At 37.7% G+C, this 22,911-nt stretch overlaps 1 protein-coding gene across 1 annotated transcript; it reads right to left on the bottom strand.

Annotated features, from left to right (window-relative positions):
• Positions 1–4,192: 4,192 nt before the first annotated feature.
• Positions 4,193–10,212, bottom strand: LOC136071178 (secreted RxLR effector protein 161-like). Its single transcript, XM_065782160.1, has 2 exons — positions 9,646–10,212; positions 4,193–4,375 (listed from the first exon to the last, which is right to left on the bottom strand). The coding sequence occupies exons 1-2, from the start codon at positions 10,210–10,212 to the stop codon at positions 4,193–4,195; spliced, it is 750 nt and encodes a 249-aa protein (XP_065638232.1).
• Between the last annotated feature and the right edge of the window lie 12,699 nt (positions 10,213–22,911).

Below are 22,911 nucleotides of genomic sequence, written 5' to 3'. Positions count from 1 at the left end.
GCACAAAAACAAAAACAAAAAAAAAAAAAAAAAAAAAAAGGAAAAAGAAAAAGAAAAAAGGAGAGAGATTATGTTAGCTAAAAACGTATTCTTCACCCATAACATCGACAAGATGACAGTGTTAGAATGGGGGATTCTGGCATTTTACCCTTATTTTTTTTAAAAAAATTGACAATATGCCCCTGTTTCTAAACTATTTAGGTGCGTGCTCCTATTTCGAAACTCGATTGGTTTAAAATCGAGTTATGCCCAATCAAACTTTAAAAAAACAAAAACAAAAACAAAAACAAAACAAAACAAAATTGCATGGAACTTGAGTTTATAGAGCTCGAGTTCTAAAATGCCACTCTAGGGCTTAAAAACGCTACTATAGGGCTTCTTGAACTGGTATTGGGCGATCACATTAAAAATAAAAAAATGCAAAAAAATGCCACTATAGGGCTTAAAAACGTCACTATAGGGCTTAAAAACGCTACCATAAGGCTCACTGAACCTGGTATGCGGCGATCACACTAAAAAAAAAAAGAAGCAGAAAAACGTCACTATAGGGCTTAAAAACGCCACTATAAGGCTCACTGAACCTAGTATGGGGCGATCACACTAAAAAAACAACTTTTTTTTTTTTTTTTTAAAGTTTGATCGGGCATAACTCGATTTTCTACAAATCGAGTATTTAATTGAAACTCGATTTTAAGGTAATCGAGTGTCAAAACAGGGGTACGCCCCTATATAGTTTGGAAATAGGGGGCCAAATTTAAAAAAAAAAAAAAAAAAAAAGGATAAAATGCCAGAATCTCCGTTAGAATGTGCATAATAACCCATATCACCCAAAATAAATAAATAAATAAATAATCATTTACCAAATAATAGAATAACCATGGCCTCCAAAGAAATTTCCGGAAAAATAAATTTTATTTTTTAATTGCATATATTTATTCTTCCACGTTATTTATTTCTCGATGGTATAAAAATTAACATTATAATGACTTCACTATATGCACAAATTCCATCCTTTCTTGTCATCTACACGGTGCAACTTCATCAAAGTAGTCAAGATTGCAATATTGAGGAGTGGATCGAGTCTACTCTACCCAAGTAATTGGGCCATAGCTTGAAATTGAAATTAGTAATTAAGGAATTGTTTGGTATTGTTGTTTAAATAATAGTTTTCAGTGTTTAAACAATAAAAGCACCTCTGACATGTATTTCTATAACACTCAATCATGTATTTTCACAATATTAAAAACTAAACAACAATACTTAAACACTGCTATCACGGACCCTGAGTGTTAGTAAGTGGTTCATAATGGAGATCATGGATAGGAATTGTAAGGAGATGTATAAGAATTATAGGAAAATTTTGTTAAGCCGACCCTGAATTTTTGATATTTTCAGAGGTGTTTGGTGGGGTATTTAAACAACAGTTTTCGTTGTTTAAACAACACAACGAATATTTTCACAACACCTTTTCACCCACACGTATTTCCAAAAAATTTATACAGCGTTACTAGAACAACATTACCAAACTTTTTTCAGATAACCAGTGCCACTAAAGTTCTAAGCAAATATGGTGATGGTGAGCAAAAAAAGAGAGACGCAGTGGAAAGTGTGTTGTTGGAATTGACTTCCTATAGTCATGACAAAACTGTGTCCTTTGAAAGAATTAATAAGAAAAAAGCAACAAATAGACTCACTTAGAGCATCCACATTGGTGGAGCCATAAATTTAGTAATATGGCTCCACAAAAAGCTACTTTATTTATTTTACCTTCTCAATTTACAACACACTCAACATCAATGGATCCATATTTTTAGCTATTTGAGTAAAATAATATAAAAAATTCATTAAAAAGTAATGTGAACACAACCAAAAGAGATTTTTTTTTTTTAATTAAAAAATAGTGTAAACACAACAATTTAATAATTTTTTTTTTTTTTTAACATATGAGCTATAGTGCACAGCCAAAAAGCTAAAAAATATGACTTTAGTTGTACCAATGTAGCCACATTTTGGTATTTGATGGTTCTAAAAAAAAGTGATATAGCTTTTTAACACCACCAGTAAAAGCAAAAAAGGTTTTTAGCGGAGAAGAGGCAGTATTACTAATGATGGTGGAGCCGGTCTCAATAATGCGCAAATATTACATTGGCACAAACCCGTTTCTGATTACATACGGTTACATCAAGATCAAAGTATATAGATGATAAGGATAAAATTGTAAATACAAACACTCATTGATGGAAAGGCATATAGCGATGCTCCAAACAAACCCAACAGTCTCACTTTTGACCATTGACAGGTGACAATAGTAAGGAGTCTACAATTTTAAGCTGATGAGGCAAACTCGAGGAAGATGGAAATCTGTCGCCATTAAGTTGAAAGGGATGCATGAGGTTGACGGTTTTGAGATGACCTTAACTTGGCCTCCACGTATGCGTGTATAAGCAAATATCTTGTGCCCCACACTCAGTAAGATCCCTACAAGGAAATGATTCTGCAAAATACACTCATAAGGACTCCTATAAGGAAAAGACTTCTAAATCAAGAAGGAGGTATACCCTTTACTACTATAAAAACCCCAAAACCCTCATTAGCCAAGGTACACATAATTTATCCCTGCTCTAGCATTCTAGAGTTGTGAGTCCTAACTTGACCTTCGGAAGGTATTTGGCTGGCACCACACCGATGCCCTTTGTTAGGTCTCCTCTTTTGGTTATGCAGGTGTTGTTTCGAGTGTGTGAGAACTGTGTGGCTCACTGGTGATTTTTTGGCATCATCAGTTGGCACCGCCTGTGGGAAACTTCTTTTGCGCTATTCTTAGCAACATATAAGCCATACGAACGCTTCCCGGACCAAGAGTTGCGTGGTACTTACTTGCTCAATGGCAACCACTAACAACATTCAAGGAGAAGAACCCTGCACAACTACCTTTGAAAGGCAAGTTCAAACTCTCGCCGCTGCCGTGGAGCGCCTCATGAAGCAAAATCATGATTTGGAAGAGCAGTTGAATCGAAAGAACATAGGGCACAACACTCAGGTGGAGGACTAAAAAGGCACCAGCACTGAGAGAAAAGACCAAGAAGGGCCGGAAGGTAGCAACACCCCGAGCAGACCAGAACGGCAGGACATGAGCCGCCCGTCCACCACGGATACGGCTCTACCTCACATTGTCGCAGAGATGCAGTTGATGAAAGAACAGATGGATTTTATAATGAACGCCCTTAGAGAGCGAGTGTCTAGCGACCTCGACAACTTAGTCCACCGAACTGATTTGCCATTCATCACATCTATCAACTTCTTCCCCCTCTCGCCGAAGATAGATAGCTACGACAGAGCCAAAGACCCCCTAGATCACTTAGATGCCTAACTCCATCAGCACTTTCAAGGAGCTAAGCGCCCAGTTCGCTTCACACTTCATCGGGGGGCACAGGTACAAGAAGTCTATTGCATGCCTGATGAGATTAAGCAACAGGAGGATGAGACACTACGGTCTTATATAGCCTACTTCAACAAAGAAGCACTTTCAATCAATAAAGCCAATGACAAGATAATCTTAGCCGCTTTCACAAATAGGCTACAGAAGGGTCCTATTTTCACTATATAAGAACAACCCAAAGACTATGTCAGATGTACTTTACAGGGCAACCAAATACATGAATGCTGAAGACACACTTCTGGCCTGAGAGGAGAAACCCAAGAAGAGAGAAAGGCAGGAAGATACATGACAGGATAGAGGGTGGAAGATGGCAAAAACTGGATAACAAAGGGATGATAAGGCAAGCCCCCTGCAGGGAGATTCACAAGCTTTACTCCACTGACTGTTCCAATCGACCAAGTCCTAATGCAAATCAAGGACGAGGGAGCCTTGACCTTTCCCGGAAAGCTGAAGGGAGATCCCAACAAACGGTTTAGAGACAAAGACTGCCATTTCCACCGTGATCACGGTCATGACATAGCCGACTACTATGGCTTGAAATAGTAGATCGAAGCCCTCATCAAGCAAGAGAAGTTACAAAAATTCGTCAGCAAGGAAAGAGTAGATTCGTCTCCTCAGAAGTAGGCTCCCCGATGGGACAGTGAGTGTCCCAGACCACCCTTAAGAGACATAACGATGATTGTGGTTGGTACAACAACCACCGACTTGTCTAAAATGGCTTAAAAGACTTACCTCAGAATGGTTCAGAACGTTCAGCTAACAAGTGTCGTCCCAAAGATGCCACGAGTCGACAACCCCATTATTGGTTTCTCGGAAGAAGATGCTCAACGTCTTCACCACCTGTATGATGACACGCTCGTCATTAGCATCTAGGTAGGAGGCTATAACACATACTGGGTCTTGGTTGACAATGAAAGCTCCGCAGACATTCTCTACTACCTAGCGTTCCAACAAATGTAGATCAACAAAGAACGTCTAATTCCAACCAACACTACACTCGTTGGGTTTGGAGGAAAAAAAGTATACCCCCTCATATTGGCTATCACAATTAGAGATTATCCTCAGCAAATCACTAGGGATGTTACATTCCTTGTTGTCGATTGCTCCTTCGCCTACAACGCCATCATAGGATGACCTACCCTTAACTCATGGAAGGCCGTAACTTCAACCTACCACCTGATGATCAAATTCCTTACTGAGTACGGAGTAGGGGAATTGTAAGGGGATCAAATAGTTATTCGCAAATGCTATATTGCGATGCTAGAGATGGACGATCATTTACAGACTATGAGCATAGAAGAACAGCGGATGGGGGCGGAACCCATAAAGAGGCTCGAGGAGATACCCCTCGATAGCTCCAGATTAGACAAAACCACAAGGATCGGCACTCTTGCTAGCCTAGCGGTTCGCCTAGCGCTCATAGCTTTCCTCAAGGAAAACTAGGACATGTTTTCCTGGAGTCAAGAAGACATGTCGGGAATCAACCCTTCAGTCATGGTGCACAAGCTAAATGCGTCACCCTCTTTTCCTCCCGTCCGATAGGAGAAGTGAGTGTTTGCCCAAGAATGGGACCGGGCGATAGCAGAATAAGTCGGCAAGTTACAAGAGGTGGGCTTCATCAGAGAAGTATATTACCCCGATTGGCTAGCAAATATAGTAATGGTCAAGAAAACCAACGGGAAATGGAGGATGTGTGTAGACTTTACAGACCTAAACAAAGCATGCCCCAAGGATAGCTACCCTCTATCTCGAGTCAACGTACTGGTAGACTCTACAGCTCAGCACTAACTACTGAGCTTCATGGATGCCTTTTCAGGTTATAATCAGATCTGGATGGACAAAGCAAACCAGAAGAAAACTTCGTTTGTCACTAGCCAAGGTCTTTTTTGTTACAAAGTGATGTAGTTTGGCATTAAGAACGCGGGCGCGACATACCAAAGGCTCATGAACAAGATGTTTGCAAACCAAATTGGAAGGAATGTTCAGGTCTATGTTGATGACATGTTAGTAAAAATTTAAAGAGAGGAGAATCATTTGAAGGATCTCGTGGAAACTTTCGGCACCCTTCATTCCTACAACATAATGCTCAATCCAAGCAAGTGTGCATTTGGAGTGACAGTGGGAAAATTCCTTGGTTTTATGGTGTCTCAAAGAGGTATCAAGGCCAACCCAAACAAAATCAAAGCCATAGTAGAGATGGCCCCCCAAAAGAACATGAAAGAAGTGTAGAGTTAAAAAAAAAAAAAAAAAAAGCCGCCCTAAAACAGGTTCGTATCAAGGGCAACGAATAAGTGTTTACCCTTCTTTCGCTGAAGAAGTCTTTCGAGTGGACTGCCGAGTGTCAGCAAGTGTTCGAGGATCTAAAGGCTTACCTTTCTTCCCCACCACTGCTAAGTCCTTCGCAATTGGGGGAAAAGCTCTTCCTCTATTTGGCCGTCTCCCTGGTAGTCATCAGCGCGACTTTGGTCAGAGAAGAAGACAATATTCAAAAGCCTGTATACTACACCAACTAGGCATTTTGTGGTGCAGAGGAAAGGTATCCACCCATGTAAAAGTTCGCCTTCACTTTAGTTATAGCAGCCCGCAACCTCAAACCGTATTTTCAAGCCCACACTGTGATCGTCCAAACTGACAAGCCTTTACGATGAGCAATGAGCAACCCTGAAGCTGCTGGTCAATTGGCACTATGGGTAATAGAGTTGAGTGAGTTTGACATCCAGTACCGCCCTTGTACCGCCACCAAAGGATAGGTCGTCGCTGACTTCATAGCAGAATTCACTGACGGGGAAGACAAGGGGGTAGATGAATACCCTCAATAGAGTATACATATAGACGGGTTATCCAACAAGCAGGCCAGTGGAGTAGGTGTCGTGCTCTTTTCCCCTGAAAGAGATAAGATTGAATGTATGGTCCACCTCGACTTCCCTATCACAAACAATGAAGTAGAGTACGAAACTTTAGTGGTAGAACTTGATCTCACCAAAGCGGCAGGAGCTGCAAGCATGGTTCTATACTGCGACTCTCAGGTCGTCACTAACCAAGTGAATGGGGATTATGAGTGTAAGGGCGAAAGAATGAAGAAATACCTTGAGCAAGTAAGGAGAAGGGTAGACGAGCTAAAGGCCAAGGTTATCCAAATCCCCAAAGGAGAGAACGAGCAAGCCGACCACCTTGCCAAAGAGCTTCAGCAGAACACTTGACCACCCTTGATAATGTACTTTCTTTTGTTCAACTTTCTCCACTAATAGATTCTGTCAATGTGTAGGAGATAGGCTCTGAAAGCAACTGGACCACACCGTTAGTCTCTTACTTAAAAAATGGCATCTTACTAGAAGGTAGGGAGGCCGCAAGAAAATTAAAGGTCCAAGCAGTATGATTCGGCTTGATGAAGGACATCTGGAACAAGAGAGGCTTCTCCTACCCATACCTAAGGTGTTTAGGTCCTGAAGAAGCAGACTACGTCATGAGAGAAGTACATGAGGGAATTTATGAAAACCATTCAGGGTTGCAGTCATTGGTACACAAACTTGTCCGAGCGGGGTACTACTGGCCCACTATGTAAAAGGATGCTGAGACTTATGTCAAGGCCTGTGACAAGTGTTAAAGGTTCAGCAATATCATTAGACAGCCGTCTGAAGAATTGACCCCAATGACAGCCCCACGACCGTTCACTCAGTAGGGATTAGACATCACGGGGCTGTTCCTAATAACGGTGCGACAGCTGAAGTTCCTAATAGTGGGCATAGACTACTTCACAAAATGGGTGGAAGCTAAAGCCTTAGCCACCATTATGGAGAAGAACATGTGAAGCTTTATTTGGAGGTTCATCGTATGCAAATTTAGGATTCCTAGAGTCTTAGTCTCAAAAAATGAAAAAAAAAATTTGACAATGACTCCTTCCGGGACTTTTGCTCACAGTTAGGGATCAGAAATCACTATTCCTCTGCCACCCACCCACAAGCTAATGGACAGGTAGAAGTCACGAACCGATCCTTACTCAAAATCATCAAGACTCGGCTCAAAGGGGCAAAGGGTATATTGCCTGAAAAACTACCAAGCATACTATGGGCGTACAGGACAACAACAAGGACCGCTATAGGAGAGACACCATTTCGACTAACATACGAGAGCGAAGCAGTCATTCTAGCAGAGGTCAAACTCACAAGTTACAAGGTGGATAATCATGATGAATGCAAGAATGACGAGGCCATACATCTACAGCTTGATTTGATTGACGAAGTTAGGGCAACGGGTGAACAAAGACACACATAGTACCAGGACCATATGGCCAAGCACTATAATTCCTAGGTCCAACATAGAGATTTTCAGATTGAAGATCTTGTTCTAAGGAAGCTCATGGGTACCACTAGAGACCTTGCCTAGGGGAAGCTCAGCCCCAACTGGGAAGGACCTTACCGAATCTCGTTATGGCAGAGGAAAGGCACCTACCACTTAGAGACGCTGGATGGACAGAAATTACACCATTCATGGAACATCGAGCACCTACAAAAGTACTACCAATAGAGAAGATGCTGATGGAAACAGACATGTACGCAGCGGAAAAATTAAATTGACGGATCCACTTCATTCACAATTGTCAACATGTGCCAAATAAGTTTCAGAATTAGAGAGTAAGATTGTGTACCTTGAAGCAGTGAAATTCAAAACCGAAAATTCATAAATTCTTGAGAAGACTTTCAATCTTCACTCCAATTCCACTAACACCCAAGATATATGGTCTCTTAATCAGATATATTTGTTCTAGAGAGAATTGAAGAGTGTCCAACACTCACATACATACCAATTCATATATTATTTAAAATCGGTATGTTTCTCTCTATATATCTGATTACCTAATTGGGTTAAACTTTTAGGCCTTCCCAATTGGGTTTTAGTATGTGGCTTGTAGTGGGACCAAAAGGGAACGAATAAGACTCTAGCTCCAATGGGCATTGGGCTTTTTTGTCAACTCTTGACAAGTCCAAAGTTACCATTAATTATATTTAATACCACTATATAAATATAATTGCACTCTAGGCCTTATTAATAAATTATATCACAAGACTTTATTGTACATGCAACCCCTTCATAAAATATTTGTAGTAACACAAAGTTATGAATGAAGACTGTCACTTTGTGAATTACTACATCTTAATCCTTGAGTACCCGATTTAATCCTTTTAAGTTATTCATCATATATTTATGAAATCCAATTTCATAAATATATAATTTAGTCTTACTAAAGTGGTTAGGCCTAACTCTCTGAATAACAAAACCATTAAACTTATCTTAAGGGAATATTTTGTATCTCCGTTAAGAAACTATGAATTCTATCTTGAGAATATATGTTCCATCAACACTAAATGTGGCTGCCTAACATACTGAGGTTTTGACCGTTACTTTAGATCTCACTCCTGATATATCAAAGCAACCTACACTTCATGATCAGGTCCATTATTCTCTCATGATTAAGAGTTTATGCAAATGAAAGTCGTGAGATTTATTATTCAATTGACAGTCATTAGAAGAATAATAAATCTCACAGCGGTCCTGTTTAATATATTTTAACTCTTAAAACATATCAACATATCAACTAGAAGACACCACTTCCATGACCAAGACAAATCATCTTAGTTGATATGTTATAGTCTTCGCAGATGAAATGCTCAATTTCATCACCGACTACGAACTAAATTCTGAGTTTACAAAGAACTTGTGACTTATATCTTCTGCGACTAAATCACATAAATCACATACTATGCATCTCATGGACTATATGATAATGTCCAAATATTCATGTTACCATTATTTCAGATAATAATAAAACCACTTTATTAATTGTAATATTAAGTCATGCATCATGTCATACATAATGTAATACATAGCATTATACAATAGGATTCTAGGGCACAAGTCCCAACAATCTCCCACTTGCCCTAAAGACTATTGTGCATTAATCTAACTCCTATTCCCTCTAAATGCGACTCAAAGGTCCTTTGAGGCAAGGCTTTGGTAAAGGGATCTGCTAGATTATTTGCACTTTCAATCTTTGCTATCACCACATCTCCACGAGCAATAATGTCTCTAATGATGTGATACTTTCTCTCAATGTGCTTTCCTTTCTTGTGATACCTTGGATCTTTTGATTGTGCAATTGCACCACTATTGTCGCAAAACAATGTGATGGGAACTTGTTCCATTCTCATTACACTAAGGTCAGAAAGGAATTTCTTGAGCCATACAGCTTCCTTTGCTGCTTCACAAGTAGCAACATATTTTGCTTCCATGGTGGAGTCTGCAATACAAGATTGCTTGACACTCCTCCAAGTTATGGCTCCACCTCCTAAGGTGAAAACACATCCTGGTGTGGATTTTCTGAAATCTAGATCCAATTGAAAATCTGAATCTGTATAGCCAATGGGAATCAAAACCTCATAATGGTAAACAAGCATATAATTTCTCGTTCTCCGTAGATACTTGAGAATATGCTTTACAGCTTGCCAATGTTTTGGTCCTGGATTTGATTGATATCGGCTAACCATGCCTACTAAATAACAAATATCTGGTCTAGTACAAAGCATGGCATACATGAGACTTCCTACTGCAGAAGCATAAGGAACTTGTCTCATCATATTTACTTCCTCTTGAGTCTTAGGCCTTTGGTCATCAGACAGAAGAACTCTATGTCTGAAAGGAAGTAATCCTTTCTTGGAGTTTTGCATGCTAAACCATTCTAGAACCTTATCTACATATCCAACTTGTGATAAGCCTAACATCTTATTCTTGCGATCTCACCAAAACTTGATCCCTAGAATAAAGTTAGCATCACCCAAGTCCTTCATATCAAATTGGCTTGACAACCAAACCTTTACAGATGACATTACCCCTACATCATTTCCAATGAGTAGAATATCATCAACATAAAGCACTAGGAATATTACTACTTTATCTTGATGTCTTTTGTACACACATGGTTCATCAAGATTTTGTTCAAAACCAAATGATTTGATTACTTGATCAAATCTGATGTTCCATGACCTAGATGCTTGCTTAAGTCCATAAATGGACTTTTTCAGTTTGCATACCATATGCTCTTGGTTCTTTGCTATGAAACCTTCTGGTTGCATCATATAGATTTCCTCTTCAAGATTGCCATTAAGAAATGCAGTCTTGACATCCATTTGCCAAATCTCATAATCATAATAAGCAGCAATGGATAAGAGAATTCTGATAGATTTAAGTATTGCTACTAGTAAAAAGGTTTCTTCATAATCAATTCCTTCTTTTTGAGTATACCCTTTCGCCACTAGCCTTGCTTTAAATGTTTCAACCTTTCCATCTATCCCTCTCTTCCTCTTGTAAACCGATTTGCAACCAACAGGTTTAATGCCGTTAGGTACCTTTACAAGATCCCAAACATGATTGGAATACATGGAATCTAACTCAGATTTCATAGCTTTGACCCAATGATGTGCATCTATATCACTCATTGCCTATTCATAAGTGTAGGGATCTGATTCAACCTCTTCTGAGATAGCTTCATAAGTTTCTCCCAAACTTATGAATCTTATAGGAGGTCGAACAATTCTCCAACTACGACGAGGCACCTGTGTACTAGACATCTCATAAGTAGTATCTTGTGGTGTATCTAATACAGCCACATCATCCCTAGTTTCATTCATTGGTTGTTCTTTTACAAGTTCATTCATTTCAACCAAAACAACTCTACTTCTAGGAGTATAATTATTCATATAGTCATTTTCCAAGAATTTGGCATTTGTGCTAATAAACACTTTATTATCTTTATGACTATAGAATAATCCTCCAACTGTTCCTTTTGGATACCCTACAAAGAAAACCATTTCTGTTTTAGACTGTAACTTGTCAGACTTTCCTTTCAACACATGTGCTGGACAACCCCAAATATGGAGATGTCTCATACTAGGCTTACGCCCATTCCACAACTCAACAGGTGTTTTAAGAACAGACTTCGAAGGTACTAAATTCAGAAGATAAATTGCAGCATTTAAGGCATATCCCCAAAATGAAATTGGCAGAGTTGAATAACTCATCATGGACCTAACCATATCTAAAAGAGTCTTATTCCTTCTTTCTGCTATGCCATTTTGTTGTGGAATTCCAGGTGCAATCATTTGGAATACAATCCCATTTTCAGTTAAGTAATCCTTAAAATCCCCAAGAAGATATTCACCACCACGATTAGATCGAATGGCCTTTACGCGTTTGCCTAATTGATTCTCAACTTCAGCCCTAAACTCTTTGAACTTTTCAAAGGTTTCAAACTTCCATTTCATTAGGTACACATAACCATATCTAAAGTAATCATCGGTAAAAGTGATGAAATACTCATGACCTCTTCTTACCTGGATTGACATAGGACCACATACATCTGAATGTACTAGTTCTAGCAAATCTTGAGCTCTTCTACCTTTTGCATTAAAAGGTCGTTTGGTCATTTTACCTTCCAAACAAGATTCACAAACTGGAATTTCATCAAAGTCCATGGGCTCTAAGAGTCCATCTTTAATCAGTCTTTGAATCCTATTTGAATTAATATAACCTAAACGCAAGTGCCAAAGATATGTATCACTAGTAGAAGGAAATTTTCTCTTTAATGATTTTATATGAGAGTCATTATCTAATTCAAAATTATATAATTCATGCTTATCAGGAGTTAAAATATAAAGACCATCTATAATATTGCCAGAACAGATAAACACTTTACCCTTCTTTATTACAACATTGTCTTTAAGGATAACACAATATCCATGTTTACCGAAATACGTTGCAGAAATTAAATTCCTAAGAACATTAGGTACATACAGATAGTCTTCCAATATTAAAACTCTAGACTTAAAACATAAATTATAAGCACCAACAGCTACAACTGGAATCCTGCTCCCATCAGCGAAAGTAAGAAACAATTCCCCTTCCTTAAGCTTTCTAGTCTCTTGGAACCCCTGCAAAGAATTGCAGATATGATTAGTACAACTTGAATCCACACACCAGGAATCTGTGGGATTCTACACTAAACATATTTCAAGGAGAAATGAACTTTTCATAACTTTATTCTTGGTAGCTTTGAAAATTGGACAATTCCTTTTCCAATGTCCTTTCTCACCACAATGGAAACATTTTCCTTTGTCAGCAACCCCTAAGGCAATTTGTTTACCCTCTTGCTTAGTGAAGTCCTTCTTCTTCTTCTTCTTCTTCTTCTTCTTCTTCTTACCCTTGCCTTTTGACTTAGGTTGTGAAGTAGAAGCTTCACCTACATTGGCTTCAACATTAGAAGTACCAAGGATGCCTTCTACCGCTACCAATTCATTCATTAATTCAGACAAAGAGTAAATCTTTTTGGTCATATTATAATTAAGTCTGAATTCCTTGAATGATTCTAGTAGTGACTAGAGTATCATATCCACTTGGGATTCTCTATCAATGTCGGCACCTAAAACCTCTAATATATTTAGATTAGAGATCATTGTGAGACAATGCTCCTTAACTGAACCGCCTTCAGCCATATTGGTATTATAAATTTGCCTCATGGTTTCTTGCCTTGCAGAACGGCCTTGCTCACTAAAAATCTCCTTCAGACTTAGCATTATGTCTGAAGCTAGTTCTACATCCTGCATTTGATGTTGTAGAACATTTGAGATAGATGCTAGGATGTAGCACTTGGCCATTTTATTAGATTTCTGCCAATGATCATACTGTTGTTTTTCCTCAGGAGGAGCATCTAATGAAGGAAAGCTAGGACATGGTTTAGTAAGTACATATTTGTGCTCTTCAGCTGTGAGAACTATGTCTAAATTTCCTTTCCAGTCAACATAGTTGGATCCAGTCAGTTTGTTTTGATTAAGAATAGTAACAAGTGGGCTAAAAGATGCCATGTTCAAATCTAAAATTAATAAACACGAATACAATAAGTAAACTGGACATTATCAGTTTAGCATAATATAACATATGCAACGATAACCCAATCCCATATTCAATATCCCTCAACATAGAGTGAATATAAAATACTATAATTGATTGAGAACTATTCTCATTATTAATGCTGTCATGATAACTCTTATCAAACACTAATAATATGTCGTTATTCATTTGGCCTCTAAATAGTTATAGTGAGAACTCAGCATAGAGGATACAATAATATTTAGTCTAGTGTCTACCAGTGTCTAGAATCATGTGTAGCCACATTTCATCCCCTTTACAGGCTTATTTTGTAGTACCATGACATAACACCCTCCGCATGGAATGCAAAGCTCGAGGCTAAGACAAGGTGTTAGATCAAACCATTATAAAACAAGAAATTCAATCATGTAGTACCATGAAATAAATACTCTCCGCATGGAATGCTAAGCTCGAAGCAAAGACAAAGTATATATTTCACACCACTATGAACCGACAATGGAGATCGTGAGATCCAACCCTTGTATCTCTCTCCCACTAGATGTTTTAAATTAAAGGTTTTTATTTGGTAAACATGTGTAAACTAATCACACATAGCCTTGCACTTTATACATTTGAAAACACTTAGAAAAAAAAATTCAAAATTCCCTTCAGTAGCATTTTCACGAGTATCTCACGACTAAGCTCTTCTCGCGAAAATTAAATAGTGAAAACACAAAAATCAGACAGAAACTTTCGCTACTGTCACGCTACTATCTCGCGACTAAGCTCTTCCCACGAAATTGAGTTTAGGCAAAATAGTGAAAACTCAAAAAATCAAACAGAAACTTTTGCTACTGTCTCGCGACTGTTTCACGAGTAAAGCTTACCCACGAAAAGTTTTGTGCTTCAGAAACATTTCTCGCAAGTAACTTCGCAGGAAGCTAACCCGCAAAAAAACTCATGTTTTCATTTTTTGAAGGAAAAATCTGAACAGTTATCTATGGTTTTCTATGAATAAACTATCACCATATGAACATGATTGATGGAGTTTGATATCAAAACTGAAATTCAATGATGTTGTAGCCTTAAAGTTCAATTTAACATGCTTAAATTCAAATTTAAACAACAACATAACATCAATATCAGTTTTCATCAAATCATAGTTTCAACAAACATGCAGGAAATTAAATACATATATAATCTTCTAACATCATGAAACTATTATCTCTAATTCCAAAACTCATAAAACATGTTAAATAGATTGGAAATTGAAGACCGCTCTGATACCATTTGATGGAAATAGACATGTACGCAGCGGAAAAATTAAATTGACGGATCTACTTCATTCACAATTGTCAACATGTGCCATATAAGTTTCAGAATTAGAGAGTAAGATTGTGTACCTTGAAGCACTGAAATTCAAAACCAAAAATTCATAAGTTCTTGATAAGACTTTCAATCTTCACTCCAATTCCACTAACACCCAAGATATATGGTCTCTTAATCAGATATATTTGTTCTAAAGAGAATTGAAAAGTGTCCAACACTCACATACATACCAATTCATATATTATTTAAAATCTGTATGTTTCTCTTTATTTATCTGATTATTTAATTGGGCTAGCCTTTTGGGCCTTCCCAATTAAGCTTTAGTATGTGGCTTGGAGTGGGATCAAAAGGGAACGAATAAGACTCTAGCTCTAATGGGCCTTGGGCTTTTCCGTCAACTCTTGACAAGTCCAAAGTTACCATTAATTATAATTAATACCACTATATAAATATAATTACACTCTATGCCTTATTAATAAATTATATCCCAAGACTTTATTGTACATGCAACCCCTTTATAAAATATTTGTAGTAAAACAAAGTCATGAATGAAGACTGCCACTTTGTGAATTACTACATCTTAATCCTTGAGTACCCGGTTTAATCCTTTTAAATTATTCATCATATATTTATGAAATCCAATTTCATAAATATATATACTTTAGTCTTACCAAAGTGGTTAGGCCTAACTCTCTGAATAACAAAACCATTAAACTTATCTCAAGGGAATGTTTTGTATCTCCGTTAAGAGACTATGAATTCCATCTTAAGAATATATGTTCCATCAACACTAAATGTGGCTGTCCAACATATTGAGGTTTTGACCTTTACTTTAGATCTCATTCCTGATATATCAAAGCAACCTACACTTCATGATCAGGTCCATTATTCTCTCATGATTAAGAGTTCATGCAAATGAAAGTCGTGAAATTTATTATTCAATTGACAGTCATTAGGAGAATAATAAATCTCACAGCAGCCATGTTCAATATGTTTTAACTCTTAAAACATATTAACATATCAACTAGAAGTCACCGCTTCCATGACCAAGACAAATCATCTTAGTTGATATGTTATAGTCTTCGTAGATGAAATGCCCAATTTCATCACCGACTATGAACCAAATTCTGAGTTTATAAAGAACTTATGACTTATATCTTCTGCGACTAAATCACATAAATCACATACTATGCATCTCATGGACTATATGATAATGTCCAAACATTCATGTTACCATTATTTCAGATAATAGTAAAACAACTTTATTAATTGCAATATTAAGTCATACATCATGTCATAAATAATGTAATACATAGCATTATACAATAGGATTCTAGGGCAAAAATTCCAACATATGGCATGAAAAGTAGCACCCCTTTATTTCTAGTTTACCTTAGTTAATTTTAGCTATACTCCTTAATTTTTCTATTTACTTTAGTTTCGCTACAATAACTCTTTTAGAACCTAAAAGGCAGGTCTTCTTCTTTTAAAGAACTACTTTTTCTACAAATACATGGTTTATCATAATAAGAGAAGTTTATTCAAACATGGCTAAGGTGTTCATCTACAAAAAATTGTCCATAAAGTGGATGACTTCATCCTAGAAGGATGAAATATTATCAAGTCCACAAAGTGGATGAGCTTATTATTATTGTCCATGAAATGGACAAATTTATTAAAGTCTATAAAGTGGATGACTTCATCCCAGAAGGATGAAATATTATCAAGTCCACAAAGTGGACGAGTCCATCACTTAATAAAGTGGACAAGGTCATTGAAGCTAACAGCTTCATAAGATTGCCATTACTTAACAAAGTGGACAAGTTTAATAGTAAGTCCACAAAAGTGGACAAGTTTGTTAGCTAGTCCCTAAATTGGAAAAGTCCATGGAAGTGGACGAGGTTATAAGGTAGATGGATTTATTAAAGTCCATAAAATGGACAAGTTCATCACTCCATAAAAATGACAAGTTTAATAATGTTCGTAAAGTAGATGAGCTCGAAATAAAAAGATGAATTATTTTGTCCATGAGGAGGATGAGTTCACTAGTAAGTCCAAAAAAGGGACAGGCTCATCCCGTACTTATAAGATGTTATCGAAAAATCCACTAATATAAGAACTTGTAAGTAGACGGGTTCATTCCACATGTAGACGGATTCATGAGTTGACCCACAAGGTTGACAAATGCATAATTGATGTAAACGGACTTATAAAATCCAAAAAGGAGACAAATTCATTCCACAAAGAAAGGCACATAACTTAGTCAACAAAACTGACGAGGCAACCCTATAGTTTACAAAGTCGTCTTATTAAAGTTGACGAGATCAATAGAATAGACAAATTCATTAGAGCAAAGAGATCAACATACACACAACAATAAAAGTACTAAAAGAGACGAATATGAAATATCATAAAGTGTTTTACAAACAAGAGCCCAAGAACAAGAGGGCATTAAACATTGTTCAAAAGTTAGATCTAATTTACAAAAAGAAAACAAAAAGGTAAGGTTCAAAGAGCTGCGGGGTCTTGTGGAATCCCATTGCCCTTGGGAGAAAGATCTTAGGTTCCTTGAGTTGGAGGATCCTCAGCATTCGGAGTATTGGTTGACGAGGTCAGAAGAACGACGAGCTTATTCACAGTAGCAGGCTGAGCAAGAACGACACCATCATCCTTAGGATTTGCCTTGGACTTAGTGAAGTCTTCGTTCTCTTTAAGAGTAACATCTCTTACAGGTGTCGACGGTGAGGGATCATCCATTGAAACCTTAGAAAAATCCATGTGAGGGTATATGGATTTGACCTGTTTAAGGTAATCCTCAAACCCGTCACCATAATAGTCAGCACAGGAATCAATGAATGATTGTGATGCCCTAAATTCCTTGACGGTGTCAGCTTTGGCCGTCTCCACCTGGCCCAAAAGGGCCGCCAACTCTTTTTCTGCCATCTCCCTAGCCTCTTGCTCTTTCTTCTTCTGACGACCCTCCTCCTCCAGTTTCTCCCTCAACTCTTTCACCTCCTGGTTAAGGGTTCGGAGGCCCTCCTTGTACTGTTTTTGCCTGTCGGTCATGTTCTTGATCCGCTTGTGCAGGCGAGTGATCACCGCTTCCTTGGCAACGCCACTATCCTGCAATGCCTTTATACGAACCATCGCCTATTGAACAGGGCTTCTGTCAGCTTTTAAGCATAAAAAATGAATAGGTTGAGAGAAGTGAGGAAGGGACATACACGGGCAAGGTCAAAGAGTCCTAACGACCCTAGTTCCTCTATCCTTTGCTCAACATAAGGGTCTACGACCTTGTCCTTAATGATGGACTTCATCATCTCAATGGCGTAGTCCTTGTGTGTAAGAAGATGACGGTCTGTTTCCTAGATGATAGAGCCAGATGTCGTCATCAGTCCTTTGCCTACCTCGTGTTTGGGTGACGACGACTTCCTAGGGGGAACCTCCTTGGGGGTTGGTGGTACCTTTTTGGACGGGCGGTTGTCCTTCCCGTTAGCTTTCCTCTTCGACGCCCCTTTACCTACGACTTTAGGGGCTAACAAGGACGCTCTTTCCTTGGCCTTCCCTTCTTCTTTCTTACGTGCAGCAATAGCCCTTACTTGGGCTCTCAGCCTCGCTACCTCCATTTCTACAAAAAGGCAAGTAAAGAGTGACGGCCTTAGAGAAGCTAATGGAAAAAGAAAAAGGGTTAAAATGTTTAACTTATGACAATAAGAGTAATCGTTGAGACGACGGGCTTTTGGTGTTGGCTCAAGGCCCCCATAATAAGCATGCAAAGTGTCGAGTGTGATGAGATCCTGACACTTCTGCTTATCCAATGGGATTTCTGTTACTCGACGAATAAAGTCTTCTTGATCGCTTGTGATATACGGACGAATGCTAGTTGAAAAAGAAGGAAAAAATAGACGTTGTTAGAAACTTATAACAAATAAATTAAAGAAGTAGACGGGGTTAGCCTGACGAGATTAACCTGAATCCTTAACATAGGCCCAAGTGTTGTCAAAACCATAGGGCATCATCTCCCATTCTTCCTGATGACACACCTAGTTTGTCCCTTCGACAAAGAAGTACCTGCCCTTCCAATTCCTATTGGAATCAGGCATATCGGATACTAGTCTTAGTTCTTTTTTCCTGGTAGAAAAGTGATATATTCCCTTCGACGAGACAATGTGTTGAGGACGGTAGCACTAGAAGAACTTGTCAAGAGTCAACTGGCAGTTCCCTCCACTTAGGCGACCCCACAAAATCTCAGCCCCAATAAAGATCCTCCATGCATTGGGGGCGATTTGGCTGCCGAACAACCCTAAAAAATTGGCTAACTGATGATGGAGCACCATCAGAGGCAATCTCAACCCCGCCGCGAACATAGCATCATACATATCGACGTCTGCGGTCTTCCCTGTGTAACACTTTTCAAACTTTCCAGGAAGATAGATTGGGATGTTGTCTGGAATTTGGAAACGAGCACATAAATTTTTGAAAACCTTATCTGACATCGTCGGCAGAAACTCATTAACCATCCATTCTTTAGGGAGAATGAAGGGACGGTCATCTCTGAGGCCTCCTGATGTACTTTCTATCACCTCCTCATCATCATTATTTTCGACCCTATCACTCTCTCTCCTTTCCTCCTTGTCATCTTTGTCTCTGCCCTCACTTACTACCTCAACTTATTCTCCACTATTTTCCATTTCCTTGTTAGAAGATTGGGCTGATGTTTCCCTCTCTGACGACTAGGAAAAACCCTCCTTGGGCTCATGACCTGATTGGAAGACCTTGTCGTAGCTCGCTCCTTCGCGGACTAACGACTGTTCACTTATCGTTTCTCTAGACATCTGACTTCCTACAAGCAACAGAGGCATTCTAAGAACCTAAGTTGACGACCCCTCTAAAAAGATTCACAAATCAACCAAGATAAAAGTAAAAAATGAGCAGTAAAAGCAAAAGTGACTTACCAAGTAAAACTGACGAACTCTTGAAAGATGACAGTCTTGGGCAAAACAAGATAGCGTGGGTAAAGTTCTTGAAGGTGACGGGATTGCTCTAACAATCAACAACAGTAAAATAGAAGAAAATAAGGGCGAGGTGAGATATATATAGGGAGGTTATGCACAGAAGACGAGGCCACGCCCTCGTTCAGAAGCGAGGCCAATTAAGTTGTGCCACGTGTCCAAGCATTAAATAAAGGTTGCTCGAGGCAATAAATGATTTTTTCTTTTTCCTAAGCTAAAGAAAAATAATAATAAAGTTTAACTCCATAACTCATCAACTCAAGCTGACGAAGCTATGGAGTAGGGGACAGCTGATAAGGATAAAACTGTAAATACAAACACTCATTGATGGAAAGGCATATAGCGACGCTCCAAACAAACCCGACAGTTTCACTTTTGACCAAAGACAAGTGGCGACAGTAGGGAGTCTATAGCTTTAAGCTAACGAGGCAAACTCGGGGAAGATGGAAAGATGACACCATTAAGCTGAAGGGGATGCACGAGGCTGACGGTTCTGAGATGACCTTAACTTGGCCTCCACGTATGCGTGTATAAGGAAATATCTTATGCCTCATGCTTAGTAAGATCCCTACTAGGAAAGGATTCTGCAAAATATGCTCATAATGACTCCTAGAAGGAAAAGACTTCTAAATCAAGGAGGAGATGTCAACCCTTTACTACTATAAAAACCCCAAAACCCTCACTAGCCAAGGTACACATAATTTATCCCCGCTCTAGCACTCTAGAGTTGTGAGAAAAGTTTTAACTTGACCTTTGAAGGGTATTTGGCCGGCACTACACCGGTGCCCTCTGTTAGGTCTTCTCTTTTTGTTATGCAGGTTTTGTTTCGAGTGTGCGAGAACCGTGTGGCTCACTGGTGATTTTTCGGCATCATCAATAGACATACGCCTTTCTTCTTAATTCTTTGCTATCTTTTAGTAGTCTTTGTTTGGTTGTACCTTTGTTTCTTTTTTGTATTTTTATTTCTTTGTTGGCATTCATGCACATACATGGTAATTAGAAATAGTACTCAACACTCAACAGGCTCCACAAAAGCAGCAGCCACCATCGACCTCTTATGGTTTCCTCACATACACATTTTGAACCCACCACTTAGGCTGCATGTTTCAAACATAAAACATTTTTTGGAAAATATTTTCCCTTTTCTGGCTTAATCGAAAATGTTAGTCACACTAAAATTACTTTTAGTTTGACCAAAAAAAACACCCTAATCGGTGTAAAACAGTTTATGCCCCTTAAAGGACATCATAAAAAAAACAAAAATAAAATAATGACAAGAATTTGATACATTCTTGATTGTAGGAGATGTTGCATACAAGGATAGGTGGCAAAAATTTAAAGTGAGGTAAACATCCATTTCTAGTTATATAATAATTACTGACAGAATTTTGTGCATCATCAAAATATGCTAAATTGAAAGTTTTGCCTAAAAAAAATTAAAGGAAATTCCAAAATTTCTCTCCTTAGTATCTAAAATATTGAAAATGTATCTCATAATTATTTTAAATAAAACCAAAAAAAAAAAACCAAACCCTTTACAAAATATATATTAAAACCATATACATATCAAATTCAAATTTTCTCTCTTATATTGATGCAGAATGGGGAAGCATCAAGAAACAAAATATATCTACTTCTAGAAAATAAGAAACAAAACATGTTTGCTTCTGAAAATAACCTTGAATCTATGAGGTTTCCTTGAATCCACAAGGAGAAAGGGTCTGGAATCCAACAGAAAATAGAGAGAGACAAAAAGATCTGAATTTTATTGATTGAATAATTATTTTTTAAAAAAAACTTTTACAAACTTAGTGGCCTATTTTAGGGCTCTGTAAAACTTGACAGACAATAAAATATATTCTGAAATAACTCGTAATTAATACCTAACCATAAGAGGAACCAAATTTGACCAAAAAAGTATTAAAAGTACCTAAAAACAAGGAAATAATAACCCTAAATCTAAAATAACGAAAATTACAAATTAAATACCAAAATTAATAAATTACAATAATTAAATAGTAAATTGTGTCATACGTCAAACCCTCCACTTGAAACAAACTCATCCTCGAGTTGATGGTTAAAATCTGAAATCTTCCACGCCAAGAGAACAAATATTCTATGTATTCTTACCAAACTTGAAAGTCATCAATTGGGCAACTTGAATCTCTTGTCCCTTGATCTTCATGCAATTGAAAATATTCACGAAATAAGATTCAATGATCAAATCAAATCTTTCCACCCCAATAAAATTAATAAACTTTGTTTCAATGTCTCCCACCAAAATAATAGGAGCTTGAATGTTGCAATTATCTAACTTCACTTCACCAAGATCATTGACAACTTCCTCTATAATGTCTTCTTTAATAGTCTCTACTATCTCGACCTCAAGATCTTTCTCTATAATAGGGTCTTCATTAATCTCCTCCACAATCTTGATTTCAGGTTCTTCTTCTATAATAAGGCCTTCATTAATTTCATTTAAAATATCTATATTTTCTTCTTTGACTTCTACATATTCTTCAAGAAAAGTACTTTCCTCAACATGTAATTCTTCTCTTAATGGTAGAATATATATAATGTGTGTGTGTGTGTGTGTGTGTGTGTGTGTGGCTCTTTAAAATAATTCAAGTGTGAACTTCTTTGCCGATAATAATCTTGTTTTGTATATGACAAAAGTTCATCACAATCCAAAGGATAAAATTTGATAGCAACCATTTTTTAATCCTCAGCCATGAACGAAATTTGTCTTTACCTTGTTGAATTCTATCAGTTTGTATTCGTTCCCACCAGTGTAAGGCATACTCTCTAAGTTTATACAAAGCATGTTTAACTTTTCTCTCATCACAAATATTCTCATAGTTAAATAAATTCTCTAGATCAAGTAACCAATCAAGAAAATCTTCATTATAAAAATAACCATTAAAACTTGTAATTTTATATAAGGCCTATATGAAATTTTCTTACTAATAGGTTGCCTGTGAGTAATGTCTCCGCGATAGTTATCCCTATTATTTCCAAAGATATTTGTGAGTGCTAGTTGTACATCAAGTAATACTTGCTAAATTTTTTGTCACCAGAATTGCTACTATCTTATACATTAACTACCAGAGCAAGATAAGTCAAGGCTCTAATACCAACTAATGCGGGATACAGAAGAGTCAAGAAGCAGAACACGTCTACTTCTAAAAAGAAGAAACAAAACACGTTTCCTTTTGAAAA

The sequence above is a fragment of the Quercus suber genome, unplaced genomic scaffold (genome assembly GCF_002906115.3).
Source record: "Quercus suber isolate HL8 unplaced genomic scaffold, Cork oak 2.0 scaffold_292, whole genome shotgun sequence".
Lineage (NCBI taxonomy): Eukaryota > Viridiplantae > Streptophyta > Magnoliopsida > Fagales > Fagaceae > Quercus > Quercus suber.
Note: the sequence above shows the minus strand (reverse complement) of the source record. Positions and strands in the feature narration are given on the sequence as shown.